Raw genomic sequence first — 12,228 nt, 5'->3', positions numbered from 1 at the left:
ATTTTAGTTGGTGCATTTCCAAATATTTGAAATAGTTGATGCTCAAGTACCTTGATGCTAAACTCATACCTAGAAAGAGGGAGCGGGTATAGGGTTTTGTATTGGTTGTAGTCCTGTAGATTGATTGTTGGAATCTTGAGAGGGATTAAGATGTGTGCTAGAAGTGGAGGTGATCGAGCTTTTAGAGGTCAGCACTTTTGTTTTCATTTTTTTTGAATTTTAAATTTTTTAATCGGTCTTTTTCCCTTTCCACTAGTGTTATATATATCCATATATATATAGAGAGAGAGAGAAAGAATGCCTTTAAGTTTTAAGCAAAATCACACACTTTCCATTTTATTTGTGGAAACTTATACTTGTTCTACTCTAATTTGTTTTTTTCAAAGGAGCATTACTAGGCTAAGATGTCTTCTTTCACCTTTCGAAAGGATCACAAGCATTTACCAGGCACACTCTTCTATGTTATCCAGTAATGAGAGGACTTTTTTTATCTGAATTTGAAAGCTGTACCACTACTTTTTGGTGGCCAAACTCTTTGTGTTGGTGTTAGTGGATCCAAAATTGCATTCAAACTGGTTTGGGCGCAGATGAAATCTAAATTTTCTTGGGCTTCTTAAATCATTTGGTCAAGCAACATGATCTTCCCCCCTTCTTGGCTTACTATTCTCTTTGGGAGCATTCATGATCAAAGGCTGCTGATCTGATAGCCCATTTTTGCCTCCTCTTGGAAGAGTTGCCATGTTCAAATCCTACAGTATCTCTCAGGACTTGAGGCAGGTAATAAGCTGTGTAAGTTACTGCAGGGATTGGCTCAGGATGGCACAAGCTGGCCTGGCAGTCTGATTCAAATGAGCACAGGCCAGCATGATTTGGTCTGGAAAAGCAGGGCCATGATGTTCATAGACAATAATACAAACAAGAGTTCATGATCCAAGACTTTCTATCCACAGATGATTTAGTTGGTAGTGGTTTTGGATGGAGACTTTCTATTCCCTTGCAATTGGAGAGGGAACTTTTATGCTCTAATGACAAAACTCATGCCTCCACCTGGTCAGGAATGGTGGCTAACGACACCAATAATTTAATGAATGATTTCCTCTTCATCAGTGCTGTGAAAGCCATTTGAAAGATATCATATTCTCTCCTTTGTAAACTTAAATCAAAATTGGATAAGAATCATGGTGGCCATCGCAGTCATCCTCTTTTTCTTTGGTGGGAAGGGATTCTCTTTGCTGTTGGACTCCTCACACCAATCACCATTTCTTCACTCTTTAATCCAACATAAACACAGCCATTCTAGAGATTAGTCCCTCTTTTCTTTGTTAGGAAGAGATTATCTTCTTTGTTGTTGGACTCCTCACACCAATTACCATTTCGTTACTCAGTAATCCAACATAAAGCCAGTAGAAATATTTTAGCCAGCACACACCAGTTTATCATTTCTTTGCTCAAAACAGAGGATGGTAAAGTCAATATAAATCTTTATAGCAGAAAGGGCAGCCATAAGACAACAAGACAACTGCAGGGTTTTCTTGGAACTAACCTAGATCATTAATATGTCTTACCAACTAAATCAGCATCATTAACATAAACATTATCTTTTTACTCATATAAAGAAGCCTATTAGCCTTCACACAGCAGTAGGAAGTTTGTAAGAAGTTAATGTATTACGTATTGGCATAGAAATGTTCGAGGGAGAAAGAGAAAGCTGACAAAAAGGTCCATTGCGAGGAAGAGCCGTGAAAGAGGACCTAAGCAAAGTAGTGCGGTCAAAGTTTGTGGAGCACAAGATTCATCAATGGGGTTGAGATAGCCATGATTCATCAAAAAATAAAGAGAGAGAGAGAGGGCCGCTCCCCTATGAATTTGTCCGCATTCATCGTTTTCATTGTTACAATCATCTCACTTAAAATAAGAACCCTGAATGAAGAGTGGGCGAACAAAATGACTTAGTATGGCCCATCTTGGTATTACTAGTTAAAAAATAAAAAAAACAAATCAAATTGATGAATGGGTTTCAAAATTGCGAATTGAAAGCTATTTAAAATTTATTCCGCCCGAACCCAATCAACCCAAATATTTTATTTATTATTTATTTATTTATTTTTATTTCAAGCTCAACTGCATGAAGTTCAAGCGAGCAAAGACTCTAGATTTGGCTGTTGAATTTTGAGGCAGAAAACAAGTCGCTTATCAGCAGCCTACTCTTACTCATTTAACAGTTCTGGTCACCGTCTAGATTCAGGGCTTTTTTGTCTTTACAAGATTTTTTATTATTATTATTTTACCCCTCCCTCGAATTCTGGCTTTAAAAGCTGCTGATCCTCTCAATATTTCCTCTAGCTTAGGTCTCTCTCTCTCTCTCTCTCTCTCTCTCTCTCTCTCTCTCTCTCACACACACACACACACACAGAGGAGAGGTAAAAATGGAAGAGATCCCAAAAGACTTGGAGATGATGAAAAGAATGGAAGCTCCAAGTATTGAAGCAGGCCAAGTAGCAACAAGTCAAACGCAGCACGGCTCCGGCACAACCTCGGCTCATACCGTGGACAAAGGTTAACTAGTTTCCATGCCATCTTCTTCCCCCATCTCTTTGTTTTCTTCGTCAAAAGCCTTGCAGCTAAATGATGTCTTAAAGCCCTGAATCATTTGGGCTGTTACCATCTCTCTCTCTCTCACCCACCAAGAAGAGAAAAGGAAAATGAAACCATGCATAGCTGAATCTCATGCGACTATGCGTCACCTTGTAGTAGTAGGCAGAAGTCATAGTACTAATTTGTTCTTTGGTCTTGTTCTCAGATGACCAAACCAAGAGTAGCTTAGTTGCTATACTCTAGTTACAGTCCTTTTGGTTGTATTGTTATATGTGATTCTATCTTCGTGCATGTTCTCTTCTAGGTTTATGTGATGCTTCAAATTGTTTTTTTTTTTTTTTTTTTTTTCATTGGCAGATTCGTGGCAACAAGTGGGGCTATTGCTTGTCACAAGCTTCAACTGCGCCTACGTGCTAAGCTTCTCCAATTTGATGCTGGTGCCTCTGGGTTGGGCTTGGGGCATCACCTGCCTGGTCATCATGGGGGCCTTCGCCTACTATGCTAATTGGCTCTTGGCTGAGTTCCATGTGATCAATGGCCAGAGATTCATTAGATACAGGGATCTCATGGGCTTTGTATTTGGTATCTCTCTCCCTCTCAATGCAAGTTTGCTCTACCAATATTAGGTTTACATAACCATAATCACCGAACCTTTTTTCGAATCTTCGGGTCGGTAAAATTAGGTATGTGTGCATAAGAACCTATGCCAATGTAGGAGTCCTACATCACAAATTGCGTGTAGATATTGAAGGCTAATTAATTTTTCATGTATACCTATCGTATAGTTGAGATTGTAGTCAGAAACTTCTACAATTAGAGTTTAAGTTTTTATTGATCATGCAACCTTTGCCCCAATAAGTTGATCTTACAAAGAAAGAAAATCTCAAGCATATTCCTAGTAAACGATTTGCATCTCCAAGTATGTTTACAACTGTGGCTACGATGTTCAAAGTTACTTTAAATTGCTGCAACAATCGTATTCGTATTTTTGACATGATATAATTTGAAGCATATTTTTTTAAAAAAAATTAAATTCATGACAGTTTTTTATAACCATTAAAATATTTTTGAACGTAAGAATTTATCCATTTAATTTGTACGTACCTAATATAATAAAATTATACTTTACGACTCGTTACAAAAACGATTGATTAGTAGGATGAGGAAGACAAGATCAACATGTTAGTTAGCAGGTTAATAAATTTGAGCCAAAATAGAGACGAGGGTGAAGCACAAATGAAGGTTCTTAATACCAACCTTTGAGAACTTTCATTTAACCATGCTGAATACGCTTAATAAATTAACCATCTCATGTACAAAATGAGTGATATGCATGATTTCTTTTTTATAATAAGTTAGATTCATGAAGTAGTTTATTTAATAGGCAAGTTGGTTTGATTCAAAGTTTTGGTCAGTTTGTTGAATAATTCCTAGATTGATAGTTCTATGCGAATATCCGTGTCTCACTCGATCAATTGCCATCTCTACAACCACATGAATTAGCTCAGTCCCATCTCCTATGGTAGAGGTTGCATCCAAAAGAAGGATTCACTTTTTTTAGCGCAAATTCAACATTAGACTGTATAATAGTAGAGATCTGTACAGAAAAAAAAAAAAAATCTAAAGTGCTTTGAAATCTTATGCAGAGCATTATCCAACGGTCGACCTCGTAAGCTTTGAAATCAATTATTATTAAAGATACCATCCCGAACCTTCTTCATCTTGCTCTTCTCGTGTCCGTCTAGTGAGCCGCCATGATAGACCTTGGTGTAGGCCTAGGACTTGGATACCAAGACGTTTCCAGCTCCCTTTCCGTCTGTAATCCGTAGTCTCTTTTTTTTTTTTTTTGTAAGAAAGAGTCTCGTCTTCGGTAGTCTTGGATTCAAGCACAGAGGACAAGAATCTGACTCCATAGAACTTGGCTGGATCCAAATTCAATGACTCGTGGCTTGAATTTAGATTACCTTGCTGCTTTTTCTGTTCTTCTTAGGACGTCACAAGAAGTCAAGGAGACGACTATATTGGATGCCAGTCGAACTAAGGTTCCGTTCTATTGTGATATGGTGCAAGCGGACGAGAAGAGAGATTTTGGTTTGGTGATAGTAAAATTGGGTTAAATGAATTAGCTGGAATTATTTTGGAAAGAAGGGGTTAACTGGGTTCATCAGGCTTTGTTATGCCATTATGTCATGATGCATGATGCCACAATTTTTAGAGCTTCGTTTGGCTAGGATATGTCAGATTATGGAATAATCTAATAATTTTTAAAATCATTTATTTTAAAAAATAATTGCAGGTAAAAATAAATTTTATTATGTTGATTGGTAAAAAAGTTTCTCTAGAAAATGGAACCGGAAAAAAATTATTATATTTGGTTGACGATAATTTTATGTGATAATATTATCAAATTTTCAATAATAATTTTTAATAAATAATTCGATTAATAATATTTTTCTTTGTCCAGTCCATTTGTTGATCATTTATGGCCCACTTTTATGAAGATGGCTAATATAGGCCACTTCAAATATCAAAATATATTTATATAAGTTAATAAATATTTTCAAATTATATATATATATATATCTTATTATAAATAAATTTATGATATTTTTATCTACATCTTCCATGCCATTTACCTTCTCTTTCAGGTAGGAGAATGTATTACCTCACATGGTTCTTGCAGTTCACGACCCTACTTCTTGGAAACATGGGTTTCATTCTTCTAGGAGGAAGGGCCCTAAAGGTACACATTCATTACTTCCAATCCAAATAACCAAATGATGTTAGGTCAAATGTGTTGTTCTGCCTTCTTTTTTTGGTATATTTTAGGAAGCACATTTGCCAAAATTCAAATGTGATTGCCATGCATGAAGCTTGGATGGAAACAAATAATAATGATAATGATGGAATATTGTTATAACTCATGTCAAGTTTAATCAAAGCAAGACCTTGCTCTGGCTAAAACTAGGTCCAATACCCCTAAAGCACTCTTTCACTAAGGAGATAGTCAGGGTTATAGTAAGCCAGCATGCTGATTAATGCTTGATGAGTCACTTGCACTTGAATTTGTAATCAGGAGATCAATTCAGAGTTCAGTAATTCTCCCTTGAGGCTTCAAGTGTACATCATGGCAACTGGTGTTGCGTACTTTGTCTTTGCATACCTAGTCCCCACGATGTCGGCCATGAGGAATTGGTTGGCTACTTCTGCAGCCCTCACTATAACTTACAATGTGGTTCTCATAGTGATCCTAGTCAAAGATGGTACTCATTTCTTTCCCATCTTTACTAGCCATTACCAGCCATAATGTGTCGATAACTAAAGATTATTTTGGCATGAGTCTATTATCTCCTATCGGCATTTTGATGTGTTGCATCCAATGAAGGGAGAAGAAATAGAACAAAAGATTACAAGATACATGGAAGTGAAGTAGAAAAAGTCTTCAATGCCTTCGGCGCAGTTACTGCGATTCTTGTTTGCAACACTTCTGGGTTGCTGCCAGAGATTCAGGTAGGTTGGAGCAGCTCTTATATGACTAATGAGTAAATGTCCATGAATTACAGTGACATTCACCAATCTATCATTCACCTGGAAATGGTTACTTGCAGTCGACTCTTCGCAAGCCTGCAGTGACTAACGTGAGAAAAGCATTGGCCATGCAATACACAGTTGGCCTTGCAATCTATTATGGTGTGAGCATACTTGGTTATTGGGCATATGGCTCATCTGTTTCAGAATATCTCCCAAATCAGCTGAGCGGGCCTAGATGGGCAAATGTGCTAATTAACTGCACTGCCTTCTTGCAAAGCATAGTCTCCCAACATGTAAATTTTACTCTCTCATTTCATTTGCTGCAACTTTTGAGTAATCTATTCGCATTAGTTTATATAAGGCTTAAGAGTCTCAAAGTCTTTCTTTATCGGCCACAGCTTGTATCTTGTTTTTTTTTATGAGATTAGATGTTCTGTGCGCCGATTCATGAGGCTCTTGACACCAAGCTCCAGAGACTCGACGAGAACATGTTTTCCAAAAGCAATCTCATCCGCCGGTTCTTCCCGAGAGCACTAGTCTTTGGGGGGAACACATTTGTCACAGCCTTGTTTCCATTCATGGGAGATTTCGTAAACTTGTTCGGTTCTTTCACGCTCTTTCCCTTAACATTTGTGTTTCCTAGCATGATCTTTATCAAGGTAAGGATTGACAATCTAACTGCATTTTCGATAGATGATCACGGAGACAAAATTGAGCTGGGTTCTGATTTTAAATCTGCAATATAATTCATTCATCGAAACAGATCAAAGGGAAGACTGCAAGAGGAGAGGAGAAGGCATGGCACTGGGCTAATATTGTTTTTTTCTCACTGCTATCCGTGGTGACTACAGCAGCTGCTGTTCGATTGATAGTAAACAATGTCAGGATATACCATTTCTTTGCTGACACATGATGTTACAAGGATTGGATACAAGATTGTATGGAAAATATGGGAAGAGATGGTTGGGACCGTATGAATGATTTACTAAATCTCAACTATCTCAGAAGTAGATGTAACTTTGATTCAAGTTGCATGCTTGAAGCATATGCCAGCTATGGCAGAATGGTTTATTGATATCTATTCAAATAATGGTTTGATGAAATGAAATATGAATCTTTATTACTTCCATATCTTCTTCGAACACCTGTTCTCATTGACACTGATTTTAAAATGACTGAAAAATACCAACAGAACCATCTACAAACCCACATGACAGATGAAGGCTAGGAAATGGAGCTCGATCGAGCTCTGAAACCTCCAGGAGAGATCTGAAGTGCGAACTCGTTATATCCCAGCTTGAACTAGCTTAGGTCAGATAAGGCTGTATCAGCATGAGTTAGCTGAGATCAGAATTAAATATGGTCTGGGTCTAAGTTTGAACAGCAAGAAATCCTACCTCATTGTAGTTCCAGTATGTCCTCCGTGATCTGCAAATATGGTAAGCGCAGGAAGAAGCATGACTAGATGAGTCTTTCAAGCAAGTATGCCTTCTCAAAACTTAAAGAAAACATCCACAGAAAATGAATTGTTAGCAACTATACAGCACCCAGCTAAACTCATCAGAGTTGCCCTTGTCTTAATCAACTAGAGAATTGAATCCCAGCCAACATGTCACAAAAGCATCTTCTTACGATATAGACAGCTAAACAAACAAACAAAAAAAAAAGTCATTAGTACCACGAAAGATAATGCAACCTTGAGACATGAGTAAAAACAATTTGAAAAGGATTCTCTGGACCTAAAATTTGGCCTAAGGGTTATTTATGTACATAATTCCAGAATACGGCAACTCCATACCCCAACACAATGAACCATAACTTCAACTAATTGAAACACAGCCAATTGGATCCGAGAACCCCAAATAGTGTTCATGAAGCTTCAAACATTGCTCATTAGAAGCTGCTGCAGCCGCATAAATTGCCATAGATACTGACCACATCCATTGCACCCCTCGTAAATGCTGATCACACTAATAAAGCTTTATTCTAGTATGAATTTGACTTCGGCAGATGGGACACAACTCAAGGCTCTGGCCACAATCACAGCATGTCTGCAAGGAGGCAATTTAAGCAAAATAAACACAACAATAATAAGCATTACTTCCCAAATTGATAAGCACTGCTACTTTTAGTCTCATTATCAACTAAGATACTCAATTTATTTGGAAACTGCGCAGAACATATTCTGATTCGGCCAGTGCCTTGAGATGATTTTAAGTAAAATGAAACTAGAGAGAAACAAAATACAAAAGAACGTCAAAAAAATTCACCTGGTGCCCACAACCAAAAGCCATGTCCTTCGGGTTTGTAAAACAAATAGGGCAAAGCTGAAGAGGATCAAAAATAATATCATAGTTAGCAGAGCTTTCATTTCTTTTTCCTTTTAAAGAACAGATGGGAACAAAGAAAAAGTTAATGAGCATTTTGCATTGACAAGCTATAATACTTGGGATCATAATAATATATCCCAAGATGTAACCTTAGCAGCAATGTTTTAAAAACCAGACTAGATCAGTTGGTTGAACCGGTGAGAACCACCTGAACCGGCGGTCAAAAAACCAGTGAAACCTTTCAAACCGCTCTGGTTTTGGAGTACCAGATGGTTTTCATGAATTATATAAAATTCGCAATTTATGAATCTGCCAATCCCAATCATGCTATTTGTGCCTCTCTCTGGCCATAAGCAAGGAGGACCACAAGGTGGGTCATGGCAGCCACGTCCATCTCAAACCTTGAAACATCTCTTCCACCCACCTCTCCTTTGCGTCCGAAAATGTAAATCACATAGAGTTAGGAAGGCACCATGGCCATGGTCCTCTGTAAAGCCTCAAGCCCTCAAAACCTGTTAAGATACTTCACTTTTATGTCTCAAACTGAAATCAATCAGTGATAGAAAAAATTTCCTTCCATGTTTCAGTACAGCTGGGGTTTGGAGGAGATGAGAGGAAAAAGCTACTGGATAGTGGGTTTCTTCCATGTGAATAGGTTTGGAATCAAAGAACTGAAGTTTTTTTCTTGGATAGGCCTGTAGGCTTAGCTAAGATTGTCACTAGGATGTGTTTTATGCTTATTTTTACTGTTATATTTTTGTTGTCAGAAGGCCCAGGAGTCAGATTAAAATGTGTTCCCAGTTTTAGTTACTGATTTGGTCCTGAGCGATTGTTTAATGTACGTTTATTTACTAGCTCTTTCAAGGGTCAGTATTGATCTTGGATGAGTAAGACTTGTTAACAAAATCTTTAAATCTTACAAAGATGAGTAATAGCATTTTTATTATTATTGTGTGTAACTCCATTTTTACGATACCATGAGATCATGATTAGATATATTCATAAAAATTGTTGGAAAAATGCCTAAAATATAAAGTATATATTTATAATTGTAATGTATTTTTATTTAAAATTGATTAATAGTTAACATATTTATTGTGTTATAGCGATGCCATGTTTTATTTCTGGTAGATGCAATGGTTGAAGAGGGAACCCATAACCCCGTCACTTATCGGGTTCAGGCAACGATCTAGGTTTTAAAACATTGCTTAGCAGTATGAAACTAGAATGTTTTGATGCAGTAATGAAAAGCACATGGCAATATAATTTTGTAATGAAAAGCACATGGCAATATAATTTTGTAATGAAAAGCATATGGGAACATAATTTGTATGTCCCTTATCTACCTGATTGTCCGTTGATGCACTTGGCGCAGTAGGAGCTGTCCTAGGTGTAGTATCATATCCAGAATAAGGTGGTACACTCTTCTGGAAACTGGTCTTTTGGAAAGTTTTAGAACCAGAGGAAGATGTAGTGTAACCTCCAATAGGTGGGGGAAGAGGAACCCTCTCCGGAGACTTAGCTGAACAACGACTGCTTATTAACAACAGAAACCAACATTCCCAGATTAAGTAGGAAGTAATAACATTGCATAGATAGAAAGAGCTTCACATACTAAAGGGGCTTGTGTCCATACCCTAAGATTCCCAGTTCCAATGTTGCTTTATATTGTGCAGGTATTTCCATCAACGCTGCAAGAGCAAATGCTGCCTCTTTTCTGGTTTGGGGCATGTTCTTTGACATTATCTCCGTAAAATTTACAAACTGGAGGGGGAAAAAACAACCTCACAAAATTAAAAGCTACTGTAGAGATGAAACGTAAAGTGTTAAGGGTGCTTACCTGGAAATTATCAAAGGATCGAGCAGGAATGTTATCATCGAATTCCTTCATCATGTCCCAAGGGCCATCTCCAACTCCGACTAGAACAATAGACAATGGAAATTCACTGCAGCATGAAAAACACAGTAAGAATAATAGATTTAGGAGGAAAAAAAATCCTGTTACTAGTGACTGCCTTGTAAGTAGACATTTGTCATTTCAGAATGGCTTATCACCATGATATCAAGTAGCTCACCAGACAGATTTGTCAAATATAATCCATTCAAATATGCTAAGGTCAGTAGGATTTGAGTAATATTACCTAGCTTTTACAATACAACAGAATCAGTAGGATTTATCTTACAATGATGAGATAAATTTAAAAATAATACAACAGAATCAGCAGGATTTGAGTAATATTACCTAGCTTTTACAATCGCATCAACAGTGTTTTGCTCCTGAGAGCTCAATTGTCCAAATTCAGTATCTACGCTCCTTGTAACCTGTACCAGCCATCATTTTTAAGAGAACAAGCCAGATTAATTTGAATCAGATTATGATTACCCAAATTTTATGACTCCCCAGGATAAAAGTCGTATGCAAAGAATAGCATGGCATGACCCCACTGGGCAACATGAGTACATGACCACTAACATGCAGGCTTGGTTATATATTTCTGTGAGCGAAAGACATGCAAGGAATACATGGAGAAATGGAAACCAGCCAGCAGCAGGATATTTGTTCTAGAAAACACAATAAACTCAGCTACAGACAACCAAGGTTTACAAAATTAAATTTTCTTCAGTAAAGGAGTTGTGTTGAAAAGAGATTAGCAAGTTAATAGAAAATCCTTATTTGTAAATTCTTCTATTCTAGCTATCTCCACTATACAGATTGCTTATTAATTGTATATTTTAATTTTCAATGAGTTTCATATGATTATTTAAAGTTGCAGAAAGTAAAACTGTGAACATTTTTCAAAATCGTGACTTGTCTATACATGATATATCAACACATTTAAGTAAATCCATAACATGCTCCTCTGATGTGCATGTTAGACATTTTAGGTTGTTAGTAATGTAGTATATAAATTTTTCATAAGCATTTTATGTTTCAAACATCTAATAAATTTTTTGCATACTACTTGATTAATGCCATCTTAGAGATTTCACTTATATCATCCTACTGGTGAGCATTAACTCCTATTGGAGGTTGGATGGAACTAAGTTGTGAGAAAAATAGACAGTCCAAAGAATTGCCTATAGACTGTTTTTTATAATAAGAAATCTCCAGTATGCGCTCGAATTCATTGAGAAATAATGATGATGGTTCAAAAGCCTTCAATAATTTCAGGTCATTCCCCATCGTTAGACAAGCAACACAAACTCAAATTATCATTAAGGATGCAATAATAGTGTGGCATAGCAGGATTAAAGTAAGAAGACCCTAAGGGAAGATTGTTGGAAAAGAATAAATTATTCAAGAAGCACACATAAGTTGGCACTTGCATATAGATCAACATCGTTAGTGTTGCCCTGATGATTAAGGATGTCCATGTTTGATACATACCACTAAATATATGAAGTAGGTAAGTAGACTTGACCAAGTTTAAAATACATGACTTTCTTGGGTTTTATCCCAGATCCAAGATATGATGAGCACAATTTAAAAGGAATCACATTAGACTCCTGAAAGTTTAAGAATATATCCTTATATTCTTAAGAATGAGTTTAGGCATAAAGAATACATGCTTAAGTATTAAGTTTACAAATTTTGTAATATGTAAAGACTGAAATATGATATCTTGGCTTCTGTTTATGTTTGATGCCAAGGCACGGCAGAAAGTGTAGCATATTATGATTGGATAATTCACTGGCCAACAAAAATTAGCAGAATACATGACATTTAAACAAGAATGCTAGATATATCCAGTTAAATCTCTATTCAATTACT

The 12,228-nt window shown here is 36.8% G+C and overlaps 2 protein-coding genes across 7 annotated transcripts in view; one reads left to right on the top strand and one right to left on the bottom strand.

The window, feature by feature from the left end:
• Nucleotides 1–2,317: 2,317 nt before the first annotated feature.
• Nucleotides 2,318–7,817, top strand: LOC103712291 (proline transporter 1-like). Its single transcript, XM_039116055.3, has 8 exons — nt 2,318–2,556; nt 2,953–3,177; nt 5,244–5,338; nt 5,672–5,858; nt 5,981–6,105; nt 6,204–6,419; nt 6,555–6,785; nt 6,890–7,817. Exons 1-8 carry the CDS (start codon nt 2,427–2,429, stop codon nt 7,037–7,039), a joined length of 1,359 nt encoding a protein of 452 aa, XP_038971983.2. The 5' UTR covers nt 2,318–2,426; the 3' UTR covers nt 7,040–7,817.
• LOC103712299 (E3 ubiquitin-protein ligase RGLG2-like) overlaps nt 7,653–12,228 on the bottom strand; it is a 13,280-nt gene continuing 8,704 nt past the window's right edge. For 4 of the 6 annotated variants that reach the window (XM_088706373.1, XM_088706372.2, XM_088706371.2 and 1 more), the window contains 6 exons: nt 10,699–10,778; nt 10,297–10,402; nt 10,093–10,220; nt 9,803–9,989; nt 8,397–8,453; nt 7,653–8,177 (listed from right to left, as the gene is read on the bottom strand). In XM_088706373.1, coding sequence (XP_088562499.1) covers nt 8,097–8,177; nt 8,397–8,453; nt 9,803–9,989; nt 10,093–10,220; nt 10,297–10,402; nt 10,699–10,778 — 639 coding nt within the window. In that variant the 3' untranslated portion in view covers nt 7,653–8,096. The remainder of the gene's footprint in view (nt 8,178–8,396; nt 8,454–9,802; nt 9,990–10,092; nt 10,221–10,296; nt 10,403–10,698; nt 10,779–12,228) is intronic. The other 2 variants (XR_015970989.2, XR_015970990.2) reach the window with 1 other exon arrangement.

The sequence above is a fragment of the Phoenix dactylifera genome, chromosome 11 (genome assembly GCF_051530095.1).
Source record: "Phoenix dactylifera cultivar Ajwa chromosome 11, Ajwa_hap1_PhDact_Kaust_v1.1, whole genome shotgun sequence".
NCBI lineage: Eukaryota > Viridiplantae > Streptophyta > Magnoliopsida > Arecales > Arecaceae > Phoenix > Phoenix dactylifera.
The sequence above is the reverse complement of the archived record's forward strand: the minus strand, read 5'-3'. Positions and strand labels throughout refer to the sequence as shown.